The 12,276-nt window shown below is 39.5% G+C and overlaps 1 protein-coding gene across 1 annotated transcript in view; it reads right to left on the bottom strand.

Annotated features, from left to right (window-relative positions):
- The window catches only part of LOC115429085 (membrane-associated guanylate kinase, WW and PDZ domain-containing protein 2-like), a gene marked incomplete at its 3' end in the record, with an annotated part of 206,325 nt that overhangs the window by 102,958 nt on the left and 91,091 nt on the right, over positions 1 to 12,276 (bottom strand). The window contains exon 2 of the mRNA XM_030148334.1: positions 6,199 to 6,315. Within this exon, the coding sequence (XP_030004194.1) occupies positions 6,199 to 6,315 (117 nt within the window). The remainder of the gene's footprint in view (positions 1 to 6,198; positions 6,316 to 12,276) is intronic.

The raw sequence follows: 12,276 nt of genomic DNA, 5'->3' as shown, positions 1-12,276 counted from the left end.
CTCAACACAGATTTGACAGTAGGTGTTAGCTAAAAATTATAATTTGGTAAATAGCTGTTGTTTGCATTCTCACTTTATGAACGGGCACAAATTCAAACAGAGAAATTTAGCGAAAAATTTTATGTAACACAACAGATACAGTATATATTGGAAACTCACTCCTGAAATTCTATCATATATGCTGATACTGATGTTGTTTTAAGTTATTGCTGCATCCATTCTTTTCTGCACTGCCCTCTCTTTATTGGATAAATTTGTTTTTGATTGATTCCTTTAGAGCTGATCTCCAACTCCTTCTATATATCTATTAGTAACCTATGCTCCATGATCTTTTTGACTGCATGTTTTGAACGTTATTTTCTCAAGACCTTCAATTGTGGTGTGAAGTTGTGTCCTTTACAACATATTGAAGACTCTATTTGACTACTGATTTTAGAGAAGGGCTCAGGGATTAAAAGTTATCATCAAATTTATTTATTTATTTATTTACTTCCATACATAAAACGAATACATAAAAAGCACATAGACAAGGCAAACCTTCCAAAGTCAACTTTGCAAAAAGTGCTCATGAAATGTAGACAAAATGAAAGTGAGATGTGTTTGGGGACTGAATGTGAACCACTTTTTGAAAAATCTGCCTCCAGTGATGATCAATTCACTACTCCGCTGGTGTATAATACATTGAATTTCCATTATATAATAGGTTAGCTGCTAACACAGAGCACAAATATGTGCTTTGCAACATGGCTTGTGAATCTAGAATGACCCCAAATAGCAGAGGATCTATGTCAACCACATATTCCTCGCTGTTCCCTGGTTTCTTGGTCATCAAACTACAGCTAACCTTGGAGTCACCACCAACCTGACACCAATTAATCTGAGGGTAACTGATGGTGAGTTAAAGTAGACTGGTCTGTATTGAGGACTCCAGAGGTCTTATGGTCACATACTCAGTGTGGTGGCCTGCTGTGAGTACATAACATGACATTTTTTCTTTTCTCCTTTTCTTCATGGCAATTCTGTCAGGATTTTGTGTGTGTGTGGGGGGGGGGGGTTCTGCACATTCACCTATCAGTTAGCACCACAAAAGGCCCCTTTTCCTACATCTTTTGATATTCTTTCAGACACATATGGTGCATAAAAAAAGACCCTGAGTATTCAAACACAAAGAACAAAAAAAGACACAAAGTGAAAAAGTGCATTAGGCAACAAACAGGGGGTTATTTCTGGATGCCGCCACAGTCATTGTCATTCCACCTAGAGAGGTTTTATGGAAAGAAGCTGTTAAACGGAGCATCTCTCTACCTTTTTACCTACTGATGACCTCCTGATCGTCAACTCCATTATTCAACGACAGTCACCCTACTCGCTTTTCTCTAAGTGCTTTACTGTGTCCCCACAGCTAAAAGGCTGAGCCGAGAAAAATATGAACATATATGTGTTACAGACAAATAGAAGGAATGAAACAGGAAGGAGATATTCCTAAGAAAGAAACAGCATTAGACCGGAACAAAGATAATGAGTCATCAAAGACTCTGCTGGGTTACTAATCGCATATTCATAGCACTACTTTCATGTAGTATTGGTTGAAAATTGTAAGAGGCACTTGTTTTTTAAGTCTCTCAATCAATGCGTTCAACCTTCAAGTTATTTACTCTTAAATGTCCGAGGTTACACTAAGTACACACACACTGAGTCGGCGCTTGGGAAATGAGCTCAAATATTTAAAAGTGCTTCCAAATGTTTTAATCTCAGCCCTGGAGTCTGTAAACGAAAGCACTGCACACAAACACACACTGTCTATAAATGAGAGGCTGCTGAAATCCTAGATTATAAAGTTCTATAAATACTCTGTATATTTATTGCCATGTTTTTTCCAATTTAATCTTTCCTAAATAGTTCACTCATTCTCTTTCAGTGCACCTCTCTTCACATCAGGACTAGTCTATTTCTACTTATTCCTCTCTTTATCGCCCACATCAAATCTATGTGGATTACCAGATGATAGGCATGATTTCACATGGGCTCAGGCTATTAACGCTCTGACCTTGGATTTCTACCAGGCAATTTGTCTAAGAGCTGGCACAGCCTTAGCTGCCCTCACTGACTCCGTCCCAGCTTCTCCATTGGTATGAGTGGCATACCGTCTGCCTTTCAGCCTCCTTCCCCCTCGAAAATGTCTCATCTTTACCACTCAAGGGTTATGTTTAAATTGCTGTGATGAACTAGTTCAGATCTATCACACAATTCTCTTTTCTGTCTCACCATTTGTCTCACTTTGAGTTATGACTTATCTGAAGTCTCACCAAGCTCACACGTATCTTTGGTTTTCAGTTTCAGAAAAAGTGCCAGTCTTCTTTTTCTTTCCCTGGTTAGATTCCATCCACCTAAATCTGCACATCAACAAACAGCTACACATCCAAGAAATTTTGTTGATTGTTGTTACTTTTGCGTTTAGTAATGCAGTTAAAAGCTGTTTTGGTCATCTTGGTTTGTCAATAAATCATTTACTTAGTTAAGTTAAATTTCAGAAAATAGTCAAAGATCCTGTTTACACTTGACTTTAAAATGTGACACCCTTTGATTAAGTCTTTCACACTAATTTGTGAGGAGGTATGTGATATGTTTGACCAAATATCTTTCATCATAACTGAGGAAGAAAATATGCGTCCTGGTCTGAGAGCGCAGAAGACACACTTTTGGTATGTTGTTCCTGCTGAGTTAACTGTTTAGCGTTGACCAAATGATGCTTTGATGATATGTCAAGATGCCTCCACCAGGTCTGAGAGACTTACCCTCCCTCCCCCTGAGTGTGAATCCCTCCCCCTTTCCTGGAGTGCAACCCCCTCCCCTTTTCCCTTGAATATAAATTCCCTGGCTCGTTCCTGGGGTACAACCCCATTTTCTTTATTTCTTTGTTTGTCTTTAGTTTTCTGTTCACTGCATTGAAGTAACTGTATAAATACCATCTGAAAACGTAGATTTGGGGTCAGACTACCGAAACAGACTGTCTGCATCGGTACTTTCACCGTGCTCCGGAACACTAAATAAAGCTACACTCATTGCTGCAAACTTTGAACCAGGTTTTGAGATTTTCTTCAACATAATGCATTCCAGATGAGAGCACAATTAGAAAATATGTCATCAGTGAAGGATGTGTCCATTGTTTTGGTGACAGTGCACTTAAAATAACTGTACCCTTCTGATCTCCACAGCTTAGCAATTGATTTTTTGTTTTCTTAGCCAGCCTGTGCAACAAAAATGACAATGTTATTATGCAATACCTGCATACATGTAACTACTCCTGGAAGTGATGGCTGTAATGAAATCAGTGGTCAGCTAAAGATCATGAAGATGCGCAACAGACACAAGTGTGAACAGCACCTGTCCACTTGTGTCCAGATCACCAAAATGTGTTCTGAAAGCAAAGTTTATATATGGTCAAAGATGCCTATCGAAAATGACGTTACTTAATTATAAAACTGATGACCCGCCAATGAGTTCAACCAATATAATCATCCTGCTCCACCCCCCAAAAATATTGACTCAAAAATACATTATGCATGCCCATTACTTTCACTGATTACTTCCAGCTTATTAAAAAGGACTGAGACAAATATCTACATAGATCTAAATCAGTGAATATAAAACTCAAAGCAATTAATCAATACATGTGGGTATGAACTTGGTATTACTTTTCATCAAAGTTAGTATTTTCACTCAAGTGAAATCTAAAGGTAACCACTGGCTGCAATTGGCCCAAACTTCATCCGATACCAGTCAGCTAAATCAATTTGGACTAAATCAGTTAATCGATCTATCGCTGCCTATGTTTCAATACTCAGACAACTCAGACATGCAATGAAAGGGATTAAAAGTGGCAAATCCAAATTTCCCTCAAGTCTGTTTGCCAGCAAATTCATCACATATGGAGGAACTAAATAACCATCTTTGATTATAGTTTCATTTTATTGTTTCATTTGAAAGGGGCCTATGTCTCCCCAAAAACAAAAATAAAAGATTAAAGTTATAATTATGTTAATCATTTATAAGCATACATATGTAATGATAAAAGAACAATGTTGATGTTAATAAAAGCATTACTTAAAATACCCTTATGTAATACTGTGCACAATTCATACAGGTAGTATTTAAAATGTACCGTTTCCCTCAATTTATCTCCTGAACGGTGTCTCATGTATGACATAATACTAATATAACATAATACTTCATATGGTTGTGCAGTGATTAGCCATGTCATCTTATTGCATCTTATCTGGAGTCAGAGCTCCGACCTTTCTATTTGGAGGGTGAATGCTCTTCCTGTCTGCCTTGGTTTTCTCAGGGTACTCCAGCTTCCTCCAACAGTCCTTAGATGTAGAGGTTAACAGGTTAATTGGTCACTTTAAATCACCCCTAGGAGTGAACTGTTGTCTGTCTCTATGTGTCAGCAATGTGATCAACTGTTGATCTCTCCAGGTTTCATATTGCAAAGTCAGTCTGTTTACATCTATGAAATCTTTCAGTCCTTGCAAAAACAGACCATGTGCATTAAAAGAAACCCACGAAATTTGATAAGTGAATTAAATCAAATCATCTATCCATCCATCCATCCATCCATCCATCCATCCATCCATCCATCCATCCTCTTCCTCTGAGCAGCACTGAGGCCCATTTTTGGAGCTTCATTAATGCACCACTTAACCTCATCTTACCTCTCTCTGCAACAGTTTATCTGCAGTTCTTTTACTTATGTGCTTACCATCATCCCACCTCCTCCCCTTACCTTCCTTTTGTGCATCTCTCTATCTATTTGTTTCCCCATTTGTTCTTCCAGTCTTTGCTATTCACCTCTTTCTCTATCTCCAATGCTTCTCTGGCTGCAGTGTTAAAAGAGAAAATTACGCTTCGGTTGCAAACAAATAGCTTTTTTTCTCTCTTTATGCTCTTTTACTCTTCAAAGATGGAGAGGGGAAAAGTGGCTTCAGTGAAATCCGCCTGCTCCTGGCCTTGAAGAATGCACCTCAATTAAGGATTCAAGGGAGAGTTAGCCACCAGACAGCTGGGCCTAATGGCACAGCTAAGCTAATGCAGAGCTAACACACACTATGCACATAAGAGCTTATAAACACACACGCATCTTTTAATATCACAGCCCACTGACTGATAAACAAAAATGGCCACACACACGCACACACACACACACACACACACACACACACACACACACACACACACAAACATATACAACAGATCCAAATAAGCTCAAATAAGCTCTCACGTACCAGTTCAAAGTGCCATGCTGAACTAAAAACTATAAATAGGTTTAAGCTACTGTAAATGTTATTGTGTGCATGACACTTATGTGCTCTTATCACTGAGTAAATGCAGCTAATTAGAGTCAAAGGGCTGCAGACAACATTTGATTTTAAAGAGTCGAGCTTCTGGACAAGGCTGATCCAGCGAAAACAACACTTCAGCAGCTAATCAATTACCAGCACAACCAGACCGCTGGGAGACTTGGGACTAAGGCCAAGTGGATGTGAAAGAAATACAAACAAGTGTCTCTGGGTTTTTGGTTTTTTTTTTCAGCTAAGCTACTCAGTATATGAAATGAACACGTCACTGTACAGTATTGTGAGTTATAAGGCTTGATGGAAGGCAGTAGTCAGGACCAGTTTAACCTGTTAACTCAGTGTTGGTCCATTTTGAATCTCCACTGTGTATGAGCTGTCTTCAAATACTCGTTGAGTCACGCAAACTAGGCAAGTGAAAAAGTGGAGATCAAGCAGTGCTCAGCTGGTGGACCTACTGCCTTGGTCTAGGTTTATTTTGTGATCATGAATCTGGGTGAAATTAATTAAAAAATACATAATTTATTTAGAATATTTTTTCATGAGGATAAAAAGATGTAAAAATTACAGTCTTCTGGAAGACAAACATCAATATTTAAGCTCTCTGTTAAGCTGCTTAGATACAATGTCGATATTTAGTTTTTGAAGGGTCTAAAAAAACCTGCACTGCAATTAATCTAATTGCCAAAATCCAACTAGCATGGGGCTGACACAGGGCTTCCATGGACCATAATGCTGCTAACACCTGGCTTGAATGGTAATCTAGCTTAAACAAGAGAACAAGCACTGTAGGTGTCTCTCTCAAGGATGTGAAAGAAGAGGAGGTGATGGCGAGGTAACTCACAGGGGACAGTGCGGAGGTAGAGGTTGTCCCGGATGATTTGCTGCAGCTCGTGGTCCACCGAGCCTTTCTGGAAGCGCAGGTTGAGGTAGTGGCGCAGGTCCTTGTCTATCACGCCCCCTGGAGGAACACAAGGGAGAACAATAGACAGAGTCAGACCTCTTGGATCAAATTAATCATACCTGAATGGTGGTAAATACTGCAGCTAGGAATATTTGTAACCTGTGAGGTCAGTGGTTGCATTTTGAAGAGAATACGAAATGGGGACACTTACATACATTAGTGAGTTACCCAGCAAATAAATATTCACATAGTTTTTCTGTGCTTAGTATGTTTTGCAATTTCCCAACTTTAACAGCAAGAAACAGGAAGCTAATAATATTGCAGAGAAAAATGACCCAGAAATCTACAAGAGCTACAATGAATAATTTGAATTTGCTAAATCCTACAAACAAACACAGCCGACACTAATGAACATACTTTGCCCTCTCTCAGATTTAGCATGTGTCAAGTGCAGCCACGGATTGGTGGAGGTGTTAATTGGAGCTGTGGTCAAACACGTGTGGAGAAATGTCTACACATAAATCACCAACGGACTCCCCCGGGGGCTGTTTTTACTCCCATTCTCTCCTCTCTCACCCCTTCCTCTCCTTCACCTGAGTCCCCCCCCCCCCCACATCTCTCCAGCAGCCCCAGTTTTCTGAATGGACATCCACTCTGAACCAGTAAATCCTGCTTGCTCAGCAGCATGGAGGGGGGAAAAGTGATGGAAGGAGCGACAGAGAAATGGAGGTAAGGGATAAGAGGGATGGAATGCAAGGGCAAATCCCATGAGGGAGTAGAAAGGGGGGGTAAGACAAGCACCAACTCTCCGCCCCCTTCCCCAACAAACAGTCCATCCATCTACTCTGCCACACACTCACATAATCACATTTCAAAAGGAAGCAGGACAGGATGGATGAGTGGAGGGAGGGGCTGGTGATGGGGGAGCAGGGGCATCTCAACTGCCATTACTTAAGGGATTCTTCATGGTGCCATTTTAAAAAACACACTTGTCATTCTCATCTGTATCGAAGTAAGTAGAAACAGTGAGACAGACCGAGTGGGTGAAAAGACATTCATCTAACCTTCAACATCAGCGACATGGCACTGTGCCAGATATCATTTAGCCCCCCTGTTTTTCCTCCCACTGTGATCCTGAGGCAATGACATCTAAGCATGATATGTTGGTGAGTTTACATGTCAACAGCGCACACATGTGCAGACGGACACATCCATAAACACGCAATCAAAGCTCTCACACAGACAGGGGGTGAAAGTAGGAGAATAAAACCAGCATATTCAAAGACAGCCTAGTTCAGAAGTTTTCTGTCATATTGGTGAGATTTATTATTTAGCAGGTTTTGATTCTGCTGCTGTGCATGTGTGCTAGACACTTGACACACACACACACACACACCAACATGCACTAATCCATCAGAGCTGAACTAATTCATGGAGCGTTGCATTATAATCAGGCAAACCTGAATTACAGAGACTGGCTCCATCTGTGTTTCTGTCAAAGATGTGGAGCAGCACGACCAGCCAATTTACATTTGTATGAGAAAAGAACCTAAGCCAATGAATCTGAATACTGAAAAGGTGAGCAGACATACGTTCACATTCACACACACACACACACATTAATGCACTAAATGGCACCTTTCACATGGACAGCGGCGGCAGACCCAGTAGTGTTGGTGTCCTCTTTCCACAGGTTTTGTGATGCAAATAAAAATCTCAGCTGGAGCAAATCTTGCGCTGGATCTTCCCGGTAGAAGCTCCCTGGACTGTCCCTCAGGTCCACAACTCTGTCTCTGTTTGCCCCAATCTAACCACTGCCAGGCAGCCTGGGAGCTAGATCAGCTCTCCCTGTACTCCACAGTGGAGAGATGAAACAGGAGAGCGAACCACAGTGAGTGGCTGAGAGACACCGAGGCAGCGAGAGAGTGTGAGAGAGGGAAAGAGGAGGGGAAGTGTGTGAGAGTGTGTGTGTGTGTGTGTGTGTGTGTGTGTGCTGCTGCGAGTAACGGAGAGTGACCGTGGATGAGGCGCGGATCTGGCGGTAGGGACCTATCGCACTGATATGCTTTTTTCCCCTGCCCCCCCCCCCCTCAGATTTTCAGGTCCTTCAGCACCCCCTGTCTGCAGCTCAGGGTCCTGCATCTGTATTATCAACCTCCTTCAGATTAAAAGTCATCCCCTGACACTTTAAACCCTCCTGCTGGTTTAACACAGCCACATGCCCCCGCTCTGACCTTGTGTCTTCATCAAGAGCCACATGGTGAAACTAAATATTACGTTGGGGCCACAAAAAGAGCCATTTTACTCCCAGAAAAACAGTATTTTTTTTTATTACATTGTTGTTTGTTTGTTCAGCATTTGGATTTGGACTTCAGACGGAGTTTTCTGTGGCTCAGTCCTTTCCCATTCTGGCCACATAATCTTTTCATTTATCCTCTAGCCTCCGTTTCCTTATGCAAAACCATATATTTTTCTGTATTTATGCCTCTGTACACATATTTGCATACCTATAAACACAAATTGACCTGAAAAGTGGTCATATGTAAATGAGCTGAATGAATACTGAATCACTGTTCATAGTAAGTGGAAATGTTTAAGTCATTTACAAAGTATTTTTAATTATCTTCTATCTAATAATTTGAATTAATTACAGGGTGGGGAAGCAAAATTTACAATGAACATTTAGTTGTTTTTTCTCAGCAGGCACTACGTCAATTGTTTTGAAACCAAACATATATTGATGTCATAATCATACCTAACACTATTATCCATACCTTCTCAGAAACTTTTGCCCATATGAGTAATCAGGAAAGCAAACGTCAAAGAGTGTGTGATTTGCTGAATGCACTCGTCACACCAAAGGAGATTTCAAAAATACTTGGAGTGTCCATAAAGATTGTTTATGATGTAAAGAAGAGAATGACTATGAGCAAAACTATTACGAGAAAGTCTGGAAGATACTATTAAAGAAGAATGGGAGAAGGAGTCACCCGAATATTTGAGGAACACTTGCACAAGTTTCAGGAAGCGTGTGAAGGCAGTTATTGAGAAAGAAGGAGGACACATAGAATAAAAACATTTTCTATTATGTACATTTTCTTGTGGCAAATAAATTCTCATGACTTTCAATAAACTAATTGGTCATACACTGTCTTTCAATCCCTGCCTCAAAATATTGTAAATTTTGCTTCCCCACCCTGTACTTAATTCAGACCAAAAAAATGGAGGAAAAGAGTGTAATATGGTCATCACAAGTGTGTTTAGGTGATGTCCTCTGATAATTTTGTCCAGAAAAGACAAAGCAAATGCATTAACTCTCAAAGACCTAAACATCCACCAGTCACCAAAAGTATCTGCTGATCTAATAATCTGTTTACTAACCCTTTGCACCACTACTCCTATGAATCAGCATTTCCACAGGTAAGGTTTTGCCATGATGGAACACCATACATTTAATATAAAAAATCATCACCGTCACATTAGACTTATTATACATATGTATAATTTTATAACAGGCCTACTATTATAAAATAAAAATTAAGTATTAAGTAAATTAAAATAAAGTAAAAATTTTACGCGACACCGCACCTTTCTGAGGTAATCGGAAGATTAGCGCGCGAAGAGATCCCCCCTCCCCCAAATTCCACAGGAAACACCGCTATCAATATATTCAAATAATTCAGGTAAAACACAGTCTCGCAGCTTTTCAGTGGCATCATGCGTCTTTTTTGGACATTGAAATGCCATCATGCGCTCGATCACTGATTCACCAACAAAAGCCATGTAGTTGACAAATGACAGTCATTGTATATACCTATGTTCAGTTAATAATACATTTTGCTGGGGAAAAAAAAGTTTTTCTTCAGTTTTCTGTGTTATGATGTTATAACTTTTGAATTTTCTCTGAGCTTTTATGAACATCTACATGGTCAGCACATTAAAATACAGGAAAATACCTGATTTCACTGCAAAATGCTGTGGATAATATCATGATAAATAGTGATACATGACTTAGGAAAGGTTCAATGTACAAAAGATTTCATTTGGAACCACTTTAAGGATTAATAAAACGTAAAAAAAAAAAAAAAAAAAAATATATATATATATATATATATATATATATATATATATATATATATATATATATATATATATATATACTGAAAGATCAAACAAGAAACCCATAAATGTACAACAGAATAAATTATTCAATTCCTTACATGTTCGTCATTTTCACAATGGCTTAGAAAGAAACTCAAAGAAAAGCGCATTGACTCTAAAAGGATGCAATGACTCGTGAATCAAAGTATAAGGGTTTCATCACCGCTCCTGTAATGTTTATGGTGGCAACAAAAGCAGAAGTGTGTTATATTTAAACTGAAAACCCACACTCTATTCAAATGTCTTTATAGGTGTTTTAATTATGTTGAAAAGTTAAATTATTCATTTAAATTCATTGTCAGTCTTCTCAATCAACCATATTACTGAACACAGCACTAATATGACTCTATGTGACCGTGTAAAGGATTTAAGCTGAGGGTAAAAATCCCCATATAGTAGATTAAGGATTTTCACACACTGTTCTCCTCACTGTGGCATAATATTAAGACATGTTTCCAAAAATAGATTCTGTGTGTGTGAGCGTGAGAGAAGGAGAGACACCGATTCTAGCAGCAGCTTCACTGGGCAGAAATCCAGTCAGGTGTATGATGCTGAAGGAGGTCATTTAGACGGATGTAATGCATGATCTGTGTGTTTTTTTCTCTTGAGGTTCCTCCCCATCAGTTCTTGCTGCTCTGACAGCGCAGCTATCATACCACGCCTGATACGCGTCACTGCCGATGGGAAAGGTGAATGACAGAGTGAACGCATAGAGAAGAGGATGGAGATGAAGACGAAAAAGAGACACAAGAGGTTTGAAATGGCAGTATCGCAGGAAAGTCCACTCATGGGAGAGTTAGCTAACCAAATGAACATACATATTAATCCCAGAGTTCTAGAATAGACATGTATCTATCATATATGAGCCCTATTATTCTGTCACACAAGAAATGACAGAGGAAAAAAACATTCACATGATGAAAGATGAAATGATTCATTTTTGCAGCATTTTCATATGCGTCTAAAGCGCTGTGCAGACTTTATAACTGTTTAGGAAACAGATGGGTGAATGAAAACTGTTCTCCTTCTTCACTCTGCACAAGAAGAGAACACACCATTTAGGCTCAGCAGGTGTCATGTAAATCCCCCGGGAGGCTGAGAGAGAGAGAACAGCCTGGGGAGTCAAAAAACAAGAGAGCAGCTGGTTCCTCCAGGGGATAGAGGTGCTCTAACAGCTAACTGCCTTATACCCTGGCACAAACTAGTCAAGCTCACAGAGGAGCACTTACCACCACATATATGAACTCAGGTCAAACCATCAGCAGCAGCACTAAAGCTCAGACACAGCAGCCGTAAAGACTCGGTTTGGTGCAATTCACTCCTCTGATTTAGCGCTTAATATAAACGAGACAGTTTTAATAGCTTAATGTTTCGGCACATTACAGGACATTATAATATAATATCATGAAACTATCATGGATTTATGTCTGCTGGAAAATAACACAGAAGATGCAAATTTGCTTGACATACAACACGAGCAAGAGATCAATAATTTCCCTGACATGCCCTAAAGAAATTCAGCAACAATCAGAATCAGCTTTATTGGCCAACTATGTAAAAAACTTACAAGGAATTCATTGTCAGAAATTGTTTTTCTAGTATAAAACAAATAAAATGTAAGAAAACTAAAATAAGGAAGACCTCCATATAGACATAAGCTGTACATAAAAACAGAAGTATCTACTTACATACAATAATAGCGTACAACTACTTAATATTCCAATAATGTGGTTCTCTTTTCCGCATGCAGCAACAAATTCCACTATGATGTTTTTAGTGGTTAAAGCTGAAGTAAACCCAGCAATTAGGGATGCACCGATACCGATACCAGTATCGGATATCGAGTCTGATACTCAG

The sequence above is a fragment of the Sphaeramia orbicularis genome, chromosome 12 (assembly GCF_902148855.1).
Source record: "Sphaeramia orbicularis chromosome 12, fSphaOr1.1, whole genome shotgun sequence".
NCBI lineage: Eukaryota > Metazoa > Chordata > Actinopteri > Kurtiformes > Apogonidae > Sphaeramia > Sphaeramia orbicularis.
This window is presented reverse-complemented; position numbering and strand designations above follow the sequence as displayed.